Consider the following 19,705-nt stretch of genomic DNA (forward strand, 5'->3'; position numbering starts at 1 on the left):
AACAATACCAATACCCAGCACAGCTTAGATATTTTAGAGAAAATAAGCAGTCTGTCAAGGGCGAGAGAGTGGGTGTCTGAGTATTTCTCTAGGGATGGTGAGGCTACAAGCAGTGTCAGAACATTGGCTCGGGCAGGACAACAACCAACAGACCTGCTTTCTTTTTAGAGTGTGCGGCATTACAGCAAGTGCTGTTTCATGAAGCATCTCATACACATTTTTCAGTCTCAGCGAGAAAATGATTACAGACAGCAAATTCTAAAATGACAGGTCTGACTTCACACCTTCAGTTCAGCATGAGAGATTGACTGTGCAGGAGTCACGCTCCAGCTGTCTCTAACCTTGTAACGAGAAACCAGGCCAGCTGAGAGAAGTCCGGAGAGGCCCTCATGTAGGTCTTGATGTGGGGCATTGCACTGCTTCTGCCGGTCACCTCAGCCTTCCAGCGACTTTTCTCAGAGGGGTCAGCAGAAACAATAATAGATTGCAGTCAGAGAGAGGTAGGGAGGTAAAGAGGGAGCGAGAGGGGGAGAGAGAGAGAGAGAGAGAGAGAGAGAGAGAGAGAGAGAGAGAGAGAGAGAGGGGAGACAGAGAGACAGAGACACAGAGAGAGAGAGGGAGACAGAGATACACACACACACACAGACAGAGAGAGAGAGAGAGAGAGAGAGAGAGAGAGAGAGAGAGAGAGAGAGAGAGAGAGAGAGAGAGAGAGAGGAGACAGAGAGAGAGAGGGAGACAGAGACACAGAGAGAGAGAGGGAGACAGAGACACAGAGAGAGAGAGGGAGACAGAGACACACACACACACAGAGAGAGAGAAAGGTCAACAGGAACATCAATAGATTGGACAGTCAGAAAAGGAGTGATAAAGAGAAAGCGAGAGAGAGAGAGAAAAACAAATGGTGTTTGTTAGAAAGTTACAGAGACTGAGAAAGATCGCAGATTTTTCCTGCACAAGTATATAGCATGTAGTTTGAAAAAATATTCTTAAAGATATTTGAGATGAGGCCATATCGAACTGTATTGGAAATGTAATCAAATGGACAGCAAAGGTAAAATACACAAAATGGAAGAAACAAGAAACAATAACTTAGACCAAACTGTTTGTCATAATATGTTGGTCATTATCAATCAAACACATTGCAAAAAAATTAAAAAGTAAAAAAACTAAGCCCCCTGAAACAAGAAGGCAGTTTTCAGTGAGCGTTAGGCTACGTTAACAGAGCAGGTAAAAGTGGCCCAAATCTGATCTTTATCTTCGACACAGATGTGTGTCTGTGTGAACAGATAAACACTGAAAATGACATTTTCAATTACGATTTGAGACGCTTTAATATGGGGTACTGAAATACAACACGTATCCAATATGCGGCAAAGTGACTCCGTCTGAACAGCCAGATCGGAATTCCATCGGAAGTCAATCCAACTCAACATTCGTCATAATTTCACGCTGCTGAGACCTCATTTGGGGTGATATTTCTGTACAATAATTAGAAGAGACTTATCCAAAACCTTATCCAAAGGTTAAACTTCTCCACGTAAAACATGTAAAAACAAGACTACGGTGTTGATGTTATATGCTACAATAAAAATTGCAGCTCTTGTGATTTGAAAATTTTACTCTTTGTAATTGTGATTTCAGTATAAAACCAATTAATCTTTCAGCCATAGTCCATACCAAAGTAAAAAGCTCTGTTAATTGTACAGAAACTGTTTTCAGCTTTTCACTCCATCTGAATTATGGATGTAGGATTTTCTTCTTCAAATCTCAACTAATGATCAAGTTACATATCTTTTGAGTCACTGAGATATTTTACAGATTTGAAAATCTAAGTCTATGAGAACTGAGTGCAGTGCATTTTATCATCCACGCACAACGGTATAATAAAAATGTGCAGCTAAATTCAGTTGTAGACATATCAACACTCAAACTGCTGAGTGCATGGAAATAGCTCAGTTGTGAGTCTGGTTTAAGGCAGAGTTCTGTATGCTCAGTAAATGAAATGTGCAAGCTCTCCACCAGCAAGAGTGTTTTCAGTTACATAAAATTCCCAGAAGGCCAAAACATAAGACCAAAAACTATGTTTTAAAAGTAAACAGATATGTGTGGACAGGGCCTTACTGACAGATATGACTGTGACCAGAAAACAAATTCATAAATTCTATTAATATTGTAGTCCTGTGGGTGGAGCTACCAAAAAATGATTTTCTTTATAGTTTGGTTTCTGTTAATTACCTCATATTTTTCAGTTTTATTCAACCAAAAATGTAAATCTCACACTTAAGCTTCGATTTGAATTCATTTGCTCAGCCAGCATTGCTGTGGTACAATTAAACAGCAAATGACTCTTCTTGGTTTTATCACTGTCTGTAAACATGATCATATCATATAGCTGTTATCAGAAACAAACAAAAAAAAAAAATCATATCTCCATTTTTTTGCTGCTTTTCAGTTTTTGACATTAATATGAAAATGATTGTTGTCCTTTTCTTTATGAGTGAAGCTGGTGAATGATGAATGGATCAAAAGAAACGGCCCAAATTGACTTAGAAAAAATTCTGGTTCCATTGACTTACAATAAAAGTAAGTCAATAAAAGTTTTTTTTTTCCTTCTCTTGTAAAGTTTTCAATCTGGTTTTGATCTGACAACAGCGATGCATACATACACACCCACCCACACATACATACATACATACATACAAGCGCGCACACTTATCTGTGATATTTCTACTTACAGCGATAAAACACCCATGGTCAAGGTTGGCTGATATTATTGTTTGGCTGACATATCAGTTGGTCTCTACTCTCTACAAGATGGCAGTAAAAGCACAGAGATCAGGAAAGATATTAAAATGGAGCCAAGTCACTGTCAATGCATTTCCGGTTTGGATTGGAAGAGGCCGGTTATGAATATACCACAGCCACTCACTGGTCAATTACTAGTTAGTGGGACAGAGGAAAAATAGACCCTCTATGAATTTCCTCAAGATGACATTTATGGAATTGGACAGCTCTTCAGAGAGGCTCTTAGCACTGTGGAGAGGTTTGAGTTAGAAGCACTTCTAAGAACTCCACAGAGAAATATCCATAACGCAAATCCTCAGACAAGAACAGAGAGTAACACGGACATCTAATATCATTGAAGATTATGTCATGTGGAAAGAAGTAAAGAGAAGTGTCAAACGTGAAGAACTCACTGGAAGTACGAATGGAGCCAGAGCTGCTTCTGTGCTGTCTGTATACTGTAAGGTAAGGAGCCTCCAGCTGCAGCAACACCATAAAAAAAAAGGTCATTAAATAAATGATAAAGCCCATTTCTTTTTTAATTTTGTCTTAGGTAATTGAAATCGGCAACAGGGGCTTCTTTTATAGAGCATATGAGGTACAGAACTTTATATGTCAATAATAAAAGGTTTGAATTTGCAGCAAATCATTGAAAAGAACTGGAGTAATGGAGAAACTAAAGGCACCAATTACTGCTTTAGGATGACTAAAAGACAAAATAACATTTACAAACAAATGAAGACAAACAAGAAAAAGCTCATTTTATTTAAAGACAATAAGTGAAATGGTACCTGGGTAACCTTCCAAGCTGGTTCTAACGTTGTCTACCGAAGGATAGACCTCAAAAAAAAAAAAAAAAAAACCACCATGAATTATTACGATTCACACATAAAACTTATGACCCAGCAGCCTTTTCCGCTTGTGTGGGTTAAGTGTTTGGTGATTAAAGTAAGAAAATCTATTTAGTCTCTCAATAATGCCTGCACTGAAGGGGTGTCCTATGAAAGGCGAGTGCTTTTTGTATTCTCAACAATGACATTCATTCCAATCAGAAGAGCATAATAACACGATGCCATTTGAGGCCGGATGACACTATCTGCCTCCACTGTCTCCAGTGCAGGCTCAGTGGGGTGCTGTACTGTTGTTATCACTGACATTTAACAAGAACCATCAAGAAAAATCAATCTCTGACCTTACATTTGAGAAGACACTTCTATAAATGAAACGTTTTCCATAACTGCAAGATGACTTCTGTGGTTTGGTCATGATTTTGCTGCCAACTTCATTTAGCTGCAGCCAATTACCAATTAAACAGGTTTCTTTCCTGTGACAAGCTGAATCGATTCTTTAATGCATGGACAAGCTAGAATGCTTTTACACCACTTCAGTGAGCTTGCAGGAGAACACAAAGACTCTGGCGTGCAGACCATGTAGCACACTTCTGCAAGCTCCTTTATTGGTGCTGTATAGAACCCTTAAAAAAATGTATAGAACCATATACAGCACACTCTCAACAACCCTATATATCCTCGCTCATTGGAATTCCAGGAAACAGAAGCTGCCTGAGGCGCAGATTCAGGCTACCTCATTTAGCTCTCATTAGATCAACAGAGACAACCAAGTGTTCATTCATCCTAACGGACACATAAGGTTATAGGGGAAATGTTCTGCGTTTATTCCTAACACCTCTCGAGGCATGTACACTATAATGAAGTGAGAATAAGGCAGACAGTTATTTTGGAATACTTACCAGGAGCACTGATGTGCCTGGACTGGATGATGAGCTAGCCTTCCCCAGCGTCGTCAGTGTTCGTTGAAACTCTGCTGCAAGCCATTTGGTCTTATCAAGGCCCATAGAGCCAATACTGGAGAACTGACCAATCACTGGCCACTGTTCTGCATTCTGTACTGGGCATGTGTGTTCACTCAGCAGCTGAAGGCAAAAAGTAAAAAGTGTAGATGATTTCAAGCAGAGGCCACTGGCAGTCACGCACACTCAAAACATCACTAATATTAGTAAACATATCAAATGCACCATTCATCAGGAGTGGACCGGGTCAATATAGCCCCTTTAATTATTGAATTTAACACCTGCGATTTGCATTGACTGCTGACCTAGTCACTCAACCGCATAAACTCACCAGGTCTAATCGTCAGCTACAGGTGTAGGCCCACAGCACTGGGCTGTGGAGCAGTGAAAATGTGTCATCTGAAGATGGAGCTCCATCCAATACCTTTGGGATGAGCTGGAGTGATCTAGAACTGACCATCCAACAGTACCTGACCTCACTAACACTCTTGTGTTAATCAGATTCTCACAGCAATTGTCCAACATCTAATCTAAAGCCTTCCCAGAAGAGTAGAGGCCATTACTGCAGCAAAGTGGAACCAATTCCATATTAAAACCCTGGATTTCAGAAAAAACAGGGGATAAACAAGAGCCTACATACGTTTGGGAATTTTATGTAAAATCAGATACGCAAATCAAAAGCATGTCCCTGAGTTATCAATGTTCTCTTGTCACTTTCTGTCAAGAGTAAAAGAAACAACACAGACTGAACTGACCAACCGTTCACCACTATCACTATGTTCTTTTTGAGCACAGAGTTAGAGACCAGATACGTGAATGGAATAAATGGTGTGCTGTGTTCTGAACATGAAACGAAAGACAAAATGTCAGAAAGGAGAATTTGTGGAGTCCCTGCTGATCCAGATTCAGTTTCTCATGAACTACACTGCACTTTATAGCTTTGCCTGACTCATACAGATAGAGTAACAACCCAGCCAAATTTCTTCACTTTGCTTGCATGGAACAGACTGATGACTTGTTATTAGCCAAGTATTTATCTATATAGCACCAATTGGCATAAGGATATAAATCTGAATCTGAAGAATAAAGATATGACATACACTTCTAGCTCCTGTCATTAATATTACATTTATGTTAATGTAACTTAGAAAACGCTCACTTTATCTGCATAGTACACAGCTTCCTTTAAACACAAGGCCTGCGGGCCAAGTCAGGCCCGTGACACAGTTCCATTCGGCCTGTGAAATTATTTTCATTATATCATCTGTTTCACCCTGAGATGCACTACAGTCCCCAGCATGCACTGCAACATAGTGTGCATTCTGACCCCCTTTCTACAACAATAATTTATGGGCCAGGAGTTACACAAAAAGAAAAGATGCAGTGTCTAGTTCAAGCAAAAAGACAGTTAAAAAACAAATACCTAAAACAATTTTATTTATAATTATTTTTGAATAAATATTCAGTGCCTATTAAGTTTTGGCATATTTTGAATAAACAATGGCCCACAGATTTGCTGAGATTTTTTTTAATATGGCCCTTTTGTTGAGTTTGCCACCCCTGCTTTAGATGTTCTACCAATGTACAATTTGTTAAACTATGTGGAGAACATCAACATTCAACAGCGTTAGGGTTAGGTCCAGGTTTAGGGTTAAGGTTAGCATCAGGTTCAGGTCCACAGCCACATATCGCTGCTGTTGGGATAAAACCTTGTATCTCCAAAAAGGTAACTTTAGAGGACAAGGCAAAATGCTCTTAACCTTTAATTGAAGTAAATGGAGAAACATAGCTTTCCAAGTAATTTTAGACAGTATATGTTGGTCTGTTCATCTTAAAATTTTATCACAACATGAAGGGCAATTGCTTCTTTCAAACTAGGTCAAATAATTAAAAATGACACGGGATATGAGATTTGTCCCGACAGCAGCGATATGCATTTAGTCTTGACAACAGGCGCTTTGAGCTTGTTTCCACCACAAAATGAAAAGCTGAAACAAATGAACGCACATATAACATCTGTAGTGGGCTAATATCTCACCAATAAGGTTGGTACATTTGCATAATTTGTATAAAGTGAGACACCAGATAAAGTCATAAAAAGCCATTATTCCTTAAAGTCTTTAAAAGCAAAGTGTCATTAAATATTACTTTTTTTTTTTAACATAATAAAGCAGGCACAGGGAGCCCACAAGAAGCCTCAAGGCAGTGAAGGAGCTGCGAAAATGGCTCTTTTCTTTAATGGTCAGGTTGACACTCAAGGCTATTTTCTATTCTCATGTCGTGACAAGACGTATTACTGAACAAAACCTGTACAGTGATAGGTAGTGTTAAACGCCAAATGTTCTGTGCCATTTTTGCTTTCTATATTACTGACTGACATGATTTTTTTTTTTTTTTGAAAAATTGGTTTCTCCTGATTTTTCAAGGTCGAGGACATTTTATGTGATTTTCACCACCTTTCCAGGTTGTTGCCATTATTTAATGTTCTCACAGACTTTCTAACCTTGCGCAATTTTAAGTGACCCCATTTCTCCATATCAGGTCCCTGGAACCTCCCTGGAGTGGAACCAATAAGATAGATCCTGCAAAATAAAGTGAGTCAATTAAATTAATAACCGAAAATGACTGCGCTTTATACACCCCTGGAGTGAAAGTAATAAGGCAGATCCCACAACATAAAATTCAATCAAAATGACATCGCTTCAACACAGCCCGCCTAGGCTGAAAAGCAGAGAACTTCGTTTCACCTGGTTTCTGACAGGTTGTGTTCTTTGATGCGCTCGATCCACTCAGCCAGCTCAGGGGCTCGATATGCCCTCAGGTATTCCAGCAAATCATGTTTGAAGTGGGTGCGAGACTCTCCTGCAGTCTCTGGGCTTCCCTCAGGTAATCTGGGGTACATTGGACTCATCCAAAGTCTGTAAGAGACACACAGTCTTTTTATTCGTTGCCGAGATATCCGCTGTAATTGTGCCAGATAGTGGTAACAGTGAGGGAGAAATACAGCTTGACTGATATATCACACTACAGCCTCAGCTATTACTAGGGCCTGACTAATGTGGAAATTATTGTGGCTGACAATGATTTTAACGGGCTAAAAATTCTGATAGCCTATTATACAGGTTGGTATTATTTAGTATTTATAGTATTAGGGGGCAGCACATTCAGACACATTCACATTCAGACATACTGACTCAAATTCTTTTGCCATAACACTTATACCAGTATAGCACAAATAAGCGCAGATAAAGCATCATACAAATAGCACAAACTATGCTAAAGCTGGAGAATAAGAAGCCAAATTCAGCCTTGAAATTCAGACATGAAACAACATCTAGCACCATTTTCCCAGGCCTGTGGGGCTAATGTCAGAAAGCAATACTGACCTGTTTATCTACATATCCCCCAGTTTTGTTTTTTCTACTGTGCACACTAAAAATATTTCACATTTACCTTGGTTGTTAAAAATGGTTCTTATTAAGAAATAAATATATACCTTATATGGAAACAATTACACCATTCATTTAGGCCCTAAGATTTAAATGTTATACTTTAATGGTTTAAAATTAAAGACATGATCGCCAAATCTCAGTCATCATGTTTCTTAAACAACAGAAACTTATGGATTTAAACAATATCAATATTGTTGAGCTACCTAAACTATTTTGAGGTTTTGGTTATTGTAAATTAATGTTATTTTCCTCATTTTCCATTAGTTCACTATTAAGATTTCTTTGCATAATAATTTTCATGCTCAAGGCTCTTCAGTAGCACAACCACCTGAATTTTCACCCTATTGTCAGGAGATTTGAATCTTGGCTATACAACAAGCAGTATTTTTGCTGATTCTAATAGAACCGTGGACTGTCAAGGTCAACCGACACAAATGGTCAACTTATGTAACTAGCTGAGACGTGCCTAGCAAAGTATATACAATTTTTGAAAATGTGAAGCACTGAGCAAATATCAGAGACCACCCTTCATTCAACAGCCAATAAGTACCATTCATTACATTTTTCATTTTCAGGATTAGAAAAAAATGCAGATGCTACAGTCATCCATGGCTGGAAGTCCAAGAGAGCACAAATGGTCTCGCTCTCTTTGGGTGGATAAAATGCTCTCCTGTCCTCTCCTCTCCTCTCCTCTCCTCGAGAAAAGCTATAACAGCTGTTTTGGTTTATATTATGTCTTGTATGATTATTAGGAGTCCCATTTTCTCTGTAGCTTTTAATCACTTTTTAAACTCCAGTTTAGGAAATGCCCGTTTCACTTAATATTCTTTGACATTCCTTTTCATTATATATCTAATCTCCTCAGAAACATCTCCGGAAAAAGGCTAACTTATTTATTATTGGACACATTTTCTGTTTTTCAAGGAACATGCTTATTGTTCTTTCCAGCTCTAATAATCCAAATAATTATTATTATCCTCAATCCATAATGAAAAAAATTATTCATTCCAGCTTTAAGAATCTGAATGTCTGTATTTGTCCATTTCTCCATGGCTATATCACCACTGCTGCTGTGTTAATGCACAGGCTCTAATAAACATAATTTAGCATCTGAGAAATTGGAAAGCAGGAAAAAAGCTCTGCACGCTAAATTTCATTTTGAAAAGTAAAAGTACTCATGACTGCTGCTGAATGGGGACTTGACAGACTTATTATAGCCGTTCCCTGGGATGTTTTCAGAGCAGATCAATATGGACTCGGATTGGTGCTACTAAAAAGAAAGAAGCAGAAAAGCCCTTTTATGGTGGACCTGGGGGGGAACCCGACAGCTATATGAATGTCAACGAGACAGAGGATGAGGTTGGAATAATGAAAAGACGCATGAGATCAGATGCAACCTGATGGGGGAGCAGCAGGACATTAATGAGAATCACTGTACGTCTTTCTGTGTAATGTTTGAAAATGAGCGAGATGTGGCAAACAGGCGTGCAGCATACACTGAACACATTAGATCCAAAGCCATAGAAGGCATAACAGTACAGAACATGCAATATTAACATACTTCAATCAACTGCGTTGCCATTTGAATAGTGAACATTTTTAATTAAGATTTGGTAATAGACTTGATACTTTGGTCTGTCTGTGTCTAATACATAAACATTTCTTTCTTATCTTGTGTTGTGCCTTTGTACATTACAACATTCATCTGTGTTGATTACCATTTGAACAGTAAGATGCACAAACCAAACCTTTTTTGTCACCTACAGTTTTAGTGTATAATACCCGTGTGCCAAACAGATGGCTCGCAGGCCAGGTCAGGCCCATGAAACAATCCAGTCCAGCTCTCGAAATTATTTTGATTTCCTATCAATATTTCATAATTTCACAATCAGCAGCGTTAAACTCCCCAGCACGCACTGCAATGTAATTTCCACTGACACCCCACTCCCAACAGCAATCCATGGGACAGCACTTTTCTACCAAAATGCACATCATTTCACCAAACAGACCAGCTAATTCTCAACTGCTGTTCAACCAACATAAACACTATAGACTCTCAGCAGCTCAGAAACTGGTCCCAAGAATGAATGAACTTGCAGCAGAAAAGATGTCAGGTGTCTAAATCAAGCACACAGGTGAGTTTAAAAGACCTGCATCCTGGGAACATTTAAAGAGGCTTAACAGTAAATAATGTAGCTGAAACATATCCAGTATTGACAAGTAATATTTCTAGGTTCACTACACGTGGCTACATTCTGCTGCTGGTGTTTTGGTGTGTTTAAATGTAAACGTTCTGTGGGCCTGAGATTTGCTGAGATTTTTATATGGCCCTTTTAGTGGTTGGGTTTGGTCTAAAATAAGCAATCCATTTGGTTCATCTGTTTTTACCTTTGTATATTGTTTCTGTTCTAAGAAAATCTTGAATCTCCAAAATGGCAACTTTACATGAGAAGGAGAAGATGTTCTTAACTTTAATATAAGAATTCATATCATGGAACATTTAACTCACATTTCTGAGATAAAAGAGTCTAATGTAGTACATGAATACTGTTCACGCCACAGTCCATAAAGTCTACATGGAACTTCAAGAAAACCAACAAAACCAACACATTTAACACAGTAGTATGCTGCAGTTGTAAGTTTGGGTGATTTTAAAAATGAAAATAAGTTCACATCCTCTACAGAGAAGACACGTCTGCACACGTGAATGCATAATAATTGTTCATTTGCTGAATTTAACATATTACAGTTTAGCTCCACCCACTCCCAAAGAAGTTAAAGATTGTCACAGCCTGGACTGCTTTTTGAATGAAGCACAACACAAGACAGCCTATAAGATGGGCTTTTTAATGTAATAAGCTTTTCTATCAAGTAATGATGAACCATTTACAATCGTCTATTCATCATGGTGTGATCACAGCTGGGCACCTAGTGTGCACAAATTCTGTAAAAAAAAGTGAGAGACTTTGTTAACAACCATTTGAAGAGTAATATTAATCAAATGATTAAATTAAACACTTAAATGCAGGTCTGACACATTTGTGTGTCAATGTGTAAAGAATTGTCATTTCGTTTACATCTTCAGTGATGCCACAGCGTATATGACAGCATAGGTTAGCATGTAATAAATAATTTACTTTTATTTTATGTTATTCCTCAGCATATTACACACACACACACACACACACACACACAGATAGATAGAGATAGATAGATAGATAGATAGATAGATAGATAGATAGTAATTATTACATTATCATTATACATAATTTACACTGATGAAACAAAACATTTGCCAAGAGGGCAAGTCTAAAATAAATAAATATATATATAAATATAACACACTACATACATACATACATACATACATACAGAGAGAGAGAGAGAGACAGAGACAGAGAGACAGAGAGAGACAGAGAGAGACAGAGAGAGAGAGAGAGAGAGACAGAGACAGAGACAGAGACAGAGACAGAGAGAGAGAGAGAGAGAGAGAGAGAGAGAGAGAGAGAGAGAGAGAGAGAGAGAGAGAGAGAGAGAGAGAGAGAGAGAGAGACCGACCCGCACACCCACACCCAGAACCTTGTGACACCGAGTAGAAAACACAAAGGCACAACATATTGCTGGTCCAAAACTATAGTTACCCTTTCATGCACTCCACACCACAAAGACCTGCAACAGGTCAATATACTTTTACCTGAACCACGAGCTTTAAAAATAGCAACAAAAGTTTTCAGTTTCACATTTCAATATCTAAGACAAACAATTCTTTTGTATCTTCTTTTTTTGCCTCTGTTCTAATAAAACCTTGTATCTCCAAAATAGTACTTTACAAGATGTTCTTAACTTTTCATGCAGTTAAAGAGAAATCTAGCGCACTTTGTCAAGATAAAAGATTTAGATATAGTACATAAACACTGTTAAAAATCCCTAAACTTACTGTCCACTCCACAGTCCATAAAGACGATATAGCTGCCAAGAAAACCAACACATTTAACACAGCTGTATGCTGCAGTTGTAGGTTCGGCTGTCTTTTTTTTCATGAAAACCTTCATGAAAAGTTCACATCCTCTACAGAGAACACAGTTCTGCACACTTGAATGCATATTCATTGTTTATCTGCTAATTTTAACACATTGGAACAAAAATTAAAAATAACATATGGGCTGTAGAAAAGTTATGACATTTTTTTTATGTTTTACTTTTTTCAATGCGTTAAATTCAGCAAATAAATTAAAATAGAGTGCACTTTAATTAGCAGAAAAACGTTACATTTATGTTTTTAGCCTGTAGAGGATGTGTTCACTTATTTGAAGCCAGAAAATCAACAAATGAGTCTATTTTTCACAAACTACTGTACACCTGCCTGTTCAGCCTACAGCAGTTTAGCTCCTCCCACTCACAAAGAAGCTGTAAAGAGTGTTTCAGCCTGGACTGCTTTTTGAATGAATCACAAAACAGAACCACAGTCATTCAGAGGTCATTTACATATATCAGTCTTAAAGGCACAGCTACAAAAAAGAGCCTGATTCATTCTAAGGGACTGGCAATTATATGGAAAATGATCAGGTAAAAATGATCACCTCTTTTAGTACATAAACCACACAAATACTGTAAGTGGACCTCAGAGGGAAAAATAAAAATAGGGTATGTAACAAGCTTTTAGGTCAAGTATTGTTGAACCATTTATTATCATCTATTCATCATGGCATGTTCACAGCTGGGAACCTGGTGTGCACAAATTATATATCAAAGAAATTTTTATGTGAACCAATTGAACCGTAACATTAATCAAATTATTACTAACAGATCTGACACTTTGTCAGCGTGCATCAAATGGCCATTTTATCTTCAGTGATACCACAACATAGGAGAGCCTTTGATTTTTTTATTTTCTGCCTCACCATATTATATAGATTATTATCACATATTGTAAATATTACATAGCAATCTTTCTCTATAACCTTCCACAACTGTCAGAGAGATTTACGCTGACACAAGAAACAGTAGTCAAAAATAGCCCTCTATAGGTTAACCATTAGTGCTCTGACCATACGATAAGAACAAGACGTCATGCTACATTTACAATATGACAAAACAAATTGGTGTGCACACACACACGCCCTTGTGAGAGCCATTAGAAGACACAGACACAACATACTGCTGGCCCAAAACTATGGTTACCCTTTCACGCACTCTACATCACAAAGACCTGCAACAGGTGTATATACTTTTGTCTGAACCACAAGCTTTAAAGCAGCAACAGAACAAAGGTTTTCATCTTTACTGACTCCCTTTACCTCACTAACAAACCCCAACATACTTTTTAAAAGTATGACTGATTTTTACAGGTTTATAAAGCTCTGTCCTTCTCTATTAAAACCTATTTGGAATAAATCAGCTTCATTTCAATTTCCTGAAAGCATCTCCTCAGGTGGGTTGTCATGGCAACTGACAAAAAATGTTTAAGGCCACTGAATGCAGAACCCGCCAGATATGAAAGATGTGCCTTTTTTATGCATCTGAGAACAAAACACTTCAAAGGGAGCACAACAACAACAGCAACAAAACTGCTTCATCAAGTGTGACAGAGAACGTTACTGTTTAATTGCTATAGCCACTCTATAATAAGTGAAGGCACATGTACAAGAGATGATGACCAGGCCTACCCTTGAGTCTTCTGGTACCAGTCAGCCTGGATCATGTTTGATGTCAGAATGATGACTCTGAATCCCTCCTCATACCACAACAGCATCATTTTCCTGGAAGAGGAATAGATTATTCGGATTAGAAGTGATCTGAGAAAACATTCCTGCTTCAACAGAATCCTCTGTGCCTTTATTTTTGTACATTACCACTGCAATTTAATATTGAATACCGACATTACCACTGGCATGCATTGTGCTTGTATTTAAACTACAGTAAATGCAACAAAAAAACAACAGGATTAGGAGCTTTTCAGTTGTCAACTCCGTCTGGCACATTTATAAATAAACCTGCATGCGCCGGTGAAGCGCAGGTATTATCCATCTGAGAAGAGATGTGAACTCGGCAGCCAGACACAGGTGTGCGAGAGAGATCATGGCATTAATGTTTTATTTACTTCATTAAGAGCCGGGCAATCGGAGCTCAGAGAGGAGGGAGTAAAACCTGCTCAAATCTCCAAAGCCTGCTCCCACTCTCTGTTACTGAATAAAACATGTCGAACCTTCCACTGAAATCTGGTAAACTAGGATTGTAGTACATTAATATTCATCGCTGTTCATGTTTAACAAGTCCTCACTGAAACGACAGAGTGGCTGCTCAATGGACCCCGTGGAAGGCAGAGGTTAAACACTCTCCTGATGTTTTTGATAAGTAGGTGATACGATTCTCGCTCTAATATGGGCTGCCAGGTGCTGATATAATGCAAAGCTGGACGTGGCAAAAATGAAATGGCTTGTGTACTAAAAAGTGGCACAAATCAATTTCAATCTTGCACACAAACATGAATATTCACTGTATTTCAATGCATCTCCTGAACCATCTAAACAATATACAGCTAGTAAACAAGCAACAGCCCAAGAAGGACAAACGCTGTTCTGAAGGGCAAATAGTTTCAGTAAGTAAACTTTTTTTTTTTTTTCCTTTTTATTCCACTGCTTGAAAAAACATTTACAATTATAACAGTGTCAATTTCACAATAACTTATAAACCATCTAGCCCCCCCTCCAGCTTCTGGATCACTAAATCCCCCCATCCCCCCACCCCCACCCTTTGAACCCAACCCTGAACACCCCCCACCCACAGGTCTCTGCCTGCCTGCCCAAACTTAATGCAAAAATGAATAAAATAAAATGAAATAGTAAAATAAATAAAAAAGAACAAAGATGGACAAATTAGAATGTAAATAAATACAAATAAATAAAACTCTCAGGAAGTAAACCTTTCAAGCATTTGTCACTGGTAATATACACTGCTCAAAAAAATCAAGGGAACACTTAAACAACACAATATAACTCCAAGTAAATCAAACTTCTGTGTAATCAATTCCATTTAGGAAGCAACACTGATTGACAATCAATTTCACAGCTGTTGTGCAAATGGAATAGACAACAGGTGGAAATTATTGCCGATTAGCAAGACACACTCAATAAAGGAGTGGTTCTGCAGGTGGGGACCACAGACCACTTCTCAGTACCTTTCTGCTTTCTGGCTGATGTTTTGGTCACTTTTGAATGTTGGTTGTAGAGTCCGTCTCATGCTACCACGAGTGTGAAAGCACCACCAACACAAGTGGCTCAGGTAGTGCAGCTTATCCAGGATGGCACATCAATGCGAGCTGTGGCAAGAAGGTTTGCTGTGTCTGTCAGCGTAGTGTCCAGAGGCTGGAGGCGCTACCAGGAGACAGGCCAGTACACCAGGAGACGTGGAGGAGGCCGTAGGAGGGCAACAATCCAGCAGCAGGACCGCTACCTCCGCCTTTGTGCAAGGAGGAACAGGAGGAGCACTGCCAGAGCCCTGCAAAATGACCTCCAGCAGGCCACAAATGTGCATGTGTCTGCACAAACGGTTAGAAACCGACTCCATGAGGATGGTATGAGGGCCTGATGTCCACAGATGGGGGTTGTGCTCAAGGCCCAACACCGTACAGGACGCTTGGCATTTGCCAGAGAACACCAGGATTGGCAAATTCGCCACTGGTGCCCTGTGCTCCTCACAGATGAAAGCAGGTTCACACTGAGCATGTGACAGACGTGACAGAGTCTGGAGACGCCGTGGAGAGCGATCTGCTGGCTGCAACATCCTTCAGCATGACCGGTTTGACAGTGGGTCAGTAATGGTGTGGGGTGGCATTTCTTTGCAGGGCCACACAGCCCTCCATGTGCTCCCCAGAGGTAGCCTGCCTGCCATTAGGTACCGAGATGAGATCCTCAAACCCCTTGTGAGACCATATCTGGGACATCATGTCTCGCCCCATCCACCAACGTCACGTTGCACCACAGACTGTCCAGGAGTTGGCGGATGCTTTAGTCCCGGTCTGGGAGGAGATCCCTCAGGAGACCATCCGCCACCTGATCAGGAGCATGCCCAGGCCTTGTAGGGAGGTCATACAGGCACGTGGAGGCCACACACAATACTGAGCCTCATTTTGACTTGTTTTAAGGACATTACATCAAAGTTGGATCAGCCTGTCGTGTGTTTTTCCACTTTAATTTTGTGTGTGACTCCAAATCCAGGCCTCCATTGGTTAATAAATTTGATTTCCATTGATGATTTTTGTGTGATTTTGTTGTCAGCACATTCAAAATGTACAGAACAAAGTATTCAATGAGAATATTTCATTCATTCAGATCTAGAATGTGTTATTTGAGTGTTCCCTTTATTTTTTTGAGCAGTGTATAATTTGCAAGCACTGTAGCACCTAAAGATTCACTTGAACTTTTTAACTAGTTTAGGGTTCTCGCAGCAGGAGAAAGGGAAACTTACGTATGATGAGTGCCAAAGGCGATATCCAGCTTGGCCTGTTAAGAGTGGATACAAGCTCAACTTGACAAAACATACATCAACTCATATCATTTACAACCATTATGGCTCAATTAAAGCTGAATGCTACCCTCAAGTGGAGACAGGAATTATTACATCTTTCAGAGTTTCATGGTGATAACACCAAAAAAGTGTGACAGATCTTTGCAGGAAAGCAAAAGAGTTAGAGCAGTTAAGCCTCAGTACCTGACAGAAGCGAATGTGGCTATATGGCTGAGCCTGTTGAATTAACCGAGCCTTCGACTCTCGCTTCTCCCCATGGACGATAGTCACGGGCTTGTCTCTAAAACAAACATCAAGAATGCAGAAGTTCTGTGTAATGGCACAGGCTGTGAACAGAAAACATCTTACTTTGTCACCAAAGCACAGCAGCACAAATTACTGAGGTCAAAACCCTTTCACAGTGACTAACAGAACATTCTGAACAACAGTGCTTAAAAGGAATAGTTCAGCATTTTTCAATTTGATCTCTACCACTCACATTTATATTGTACAATCACCAGAGCCAATAACACAGGCATTTCTCTTAGGACCACAAAAGGCAGCACCACAAATTGCACTTATAGCAGATACATCTGCCCACTGCCGTCTATTATAACTGTATTTTAACAGGTCTTCTTCTCTTTACTAAATACTACAGATGGCTTATTAGCTTTAATATTAAGCTGATATCAGCAGAAAATGCTGGATCGGATATGAGTGGAAAAAAAACCTGTATCTGAGCCAATCCTGTAACAACTCTATCCTGAAATAGTACACATTCACACCGTATGACGTGATGATGTTAGCACTGTATTTCTTCTTGTGGGCTAGAGGAGTGTTTGAGAACTCTGAGCATGTTGACTCATTTTTAGATGCTAATCCTGAGTGAAGTGAAGGGCTTCAATTAAAAATAGCTCATTTTAGTAGCTTTCAGAGAAAAATATCAGACCGGTACTGGCTGCTCCTCAAAGTGTTATTGTGCCATCTCTACTGAGTACAGAGAGATGAGCTAAAAATACTGCCCATGTTAACAGACTGTGCACTACAGATGTTGCAGATAGTTTAGGTGGAAAAATGCTGGAATATTCCTTTAAGCATAATTTAAATAGGTCACCCTTCTTTTCCAGAGACAGATAAGTCTAGCTTGGTCCTGAACTATGGCTGTTTCTGGATTCTGCCTGCATTTGGGTTAAAACACATTCAAGAAAAAAAGAGGTGGATAAGCAGGCACGAAAATCACACAATCTCTCTGCATTCTGCTGGTGTGATATCCATCGGGAGCAACTGACAAACAGAAACATTCTGTGAAAGACAGCGTATCCAAACATGGCATGGAGGCAGCAGCTGATTTAAAATGCAAAAGTACAGATGGTCTAGACTGAACAGTGAGAGAATCACTGCAGACAGTTTGCAGAATATGGGTGTTAATATAATGGACTGGCCAGGGTTTTTCCCCCCACCTAAATCACATGTGTCAGCTAATTATCAAGGCCTTCATGAACTGAATTCTGAGGGTTAGATGAGGGTATACGCCACATATCCACAGCATTTTGGCCCAGAAGGTCCCCAGTTTGACATGCCTGACCTAAATCGATCAGAGCCCAATCTTTCATCTGTGTTTGGAAAACAACACCCAATAGTACATAAGCATATACTATTACCTAAATTCCGGAGGATACTGTTTCACCATCCATGGAATATCAAAGCAGTAGTTGAACTGTGAAAACAGAACTGATGAGCCAGACTCAAATATGAATCTAATATACACGACTGTTCAAAAGTCTGGAAGTCAGGTTTTTAATGTTATAAAACCAACGTGACTGCAGATAAATGTACAAACTGCTTTCAACATAACAGTCCCAAGCATCTTTAGAGGTTTTACATACTGAGCTGGACAAAAGGAAGCTGTGAATAAAATCAAGAACATGTACAAAAATGTGTCCAGAATGAGACAAACTGTAGATTCAAAATGACTGAGAAAGCTATATATCACAGTAATAATAAGATATATATACAGAATTCATCATATTTCAAATGTGAAGACAAAATGTCAAGACAAATAAAAATAAAAACAAAATATCTGTAGTATGCAAATACTGTTAAAAGTTCTGAATTTATTTGAACTGTTTTTGTGATGTCACAAAAACAAGCATCTTTTCATTCAGACCTTTTTTAAATGAGGGTCAATACAGGGCAGCCAGTCGAAGCAGAGGTTGTTTACATGTATAATTCTAAAGGATAATGAAATACTGGTAAACTGGTCATGTAAAAAATGAATAATAACCATTTTTACTGTATAAACGCACACAAACATTATAAGTGGATGTCAGCAGAGAAATACTTATGACATGAATACTTTACCTGGACGGATTCCTTCAGAGTGCCAAACATAGGGGAAAGTATTTCTAATATGAAAAAGACAAAGAAATTTTAATTAAATGAAGTTCAAAAGAAATCACACTCCTGTCTATTTTACACAAACTCACAGACAGAAAGCTACATATTTTCTAACACTTTTTCATATTACCTTTGATGTGCAAAGCTCCAGTGTTGTACTTCTTTTCTATGCCGGTGACTTTGTTTAAGTAAAAGCGGTATGTGTCACTCATTGCAGATAAGTTATCTTCAAAGAAACCACTCGGCTCCTCTTTATAATAAGCGGGACCATGTGGACTCGGTGGACGCTTGTTCTCAATCTTCTTCTGAGGACTTGACCTTGACTGTCTGGGTTTTACTTTAGGGGCAGATGAAGGAGCTTCATCATCACTACTCGAGAGGTTCCAACCTCCCTCATCAGTTTCTCTCTTCCGTTTAACAGCTGGTGAAGAACTGTTTTCATATTTCACTGGATTACTCTGGTTAAGGTGCGCTGCTTGTCGGGCCTCTGAACCCATTTGAGGGGCAGCTTTTTCTTCAGACTTAATAAATGGCTCAGATTTGGGTTTTGGCTTTGTTACGGTGATAACTGCATTGGCCCTGCGCTCTGGATCAGGCTTGACGTTTGGCTTCTTTGGAGGTGTTGGAGGTATAATGTTATCTTCATCACTGTCGGACAGCGTCCACTTGCCATGTTGACTTTCCTGTGACATTCTGTTCTACTGCGGAACAAAGACGCAACAGTTATTATTTGATATTTAGAAATGATTTCTCT

General features: G+C 39.1%; 1 protein-coding gene across 2 annotated transcripts in view; it reads right to left on the reverse strand.

Moving 5' to 3' along the window:
• tdp1 (tyrosyl-DNA phosphodiesterase 1) overlaps positions 1-19,705 on the reverse strand; it is a 53,619-nt gene that overhangs the window by 30,302 nt on the left and 3,612 nt on the right. Inside the window, exons 2-13 of one of the 2 annotated variants that reach the window (XM_037541717.1) lie at positions 19,082-19,649; positions 18,916-18,959; positions 18,216-18,271; positions 16,759-16,855; positions 16,516-16,550; positions 13,716-13,808; positions 7,345-7,515; positions 7,101-7,179; positions 4,538-4,720; positions 3,579-3,627; positions 3,201-3,267; positions 342-449 (exon numbers count right to left, since the gene is read on the reverse strand). In XM_037541717.1, the coding sequence (XP_037397614.1) occupies positions 342-449; positions 3,201-3,267; positions 3,579-3,627; positions 4,538-4,720; positions 7,101-7,179; positions 7,345-7,515; positions 13,716-13,808; positions 16,516-16,550; positions 16,759-16,855; positions 18,216-18,271; positions 18,916-18,959; positions 19,082-19,643 (1,544 nt within the window). In that variant the 5' untranslated portion in view covers positions 19,644-19,649. Of the gene's footprint in view, positions 1-341; positions 450-3,200; positions 3,268-3,578; positions 3,628-4,537; positions 4,721-7,100; positions 7,180-7,344; positions 7,516-13,715; positions 13,809-16,515; positions 16,551-16,758; positions 16,856-18,215; positions 18,272-18,915; positions 18,960-19,081; positions 19,653-19,705 lie in introns of both variants that reach the window. The other variant, XM_037541716.1, reaches the window with a different exon arrangement.

This window comes from Pygocentrus nattereri, chromosome 10 (assembly GCF_015220715.1).
Source record: "Pygocentrus nattereri isolate fPygNat1 chromosome 10, fPygNat1.pri, whole genome shotgun sequence".
NCBI classification, from domain to species: Eukaryota; Metazoa; Chordata; class Actinopteri; order Characiformes; family Serrasalmidae; genus Pygocentrus; species Pygocentrus nattereri.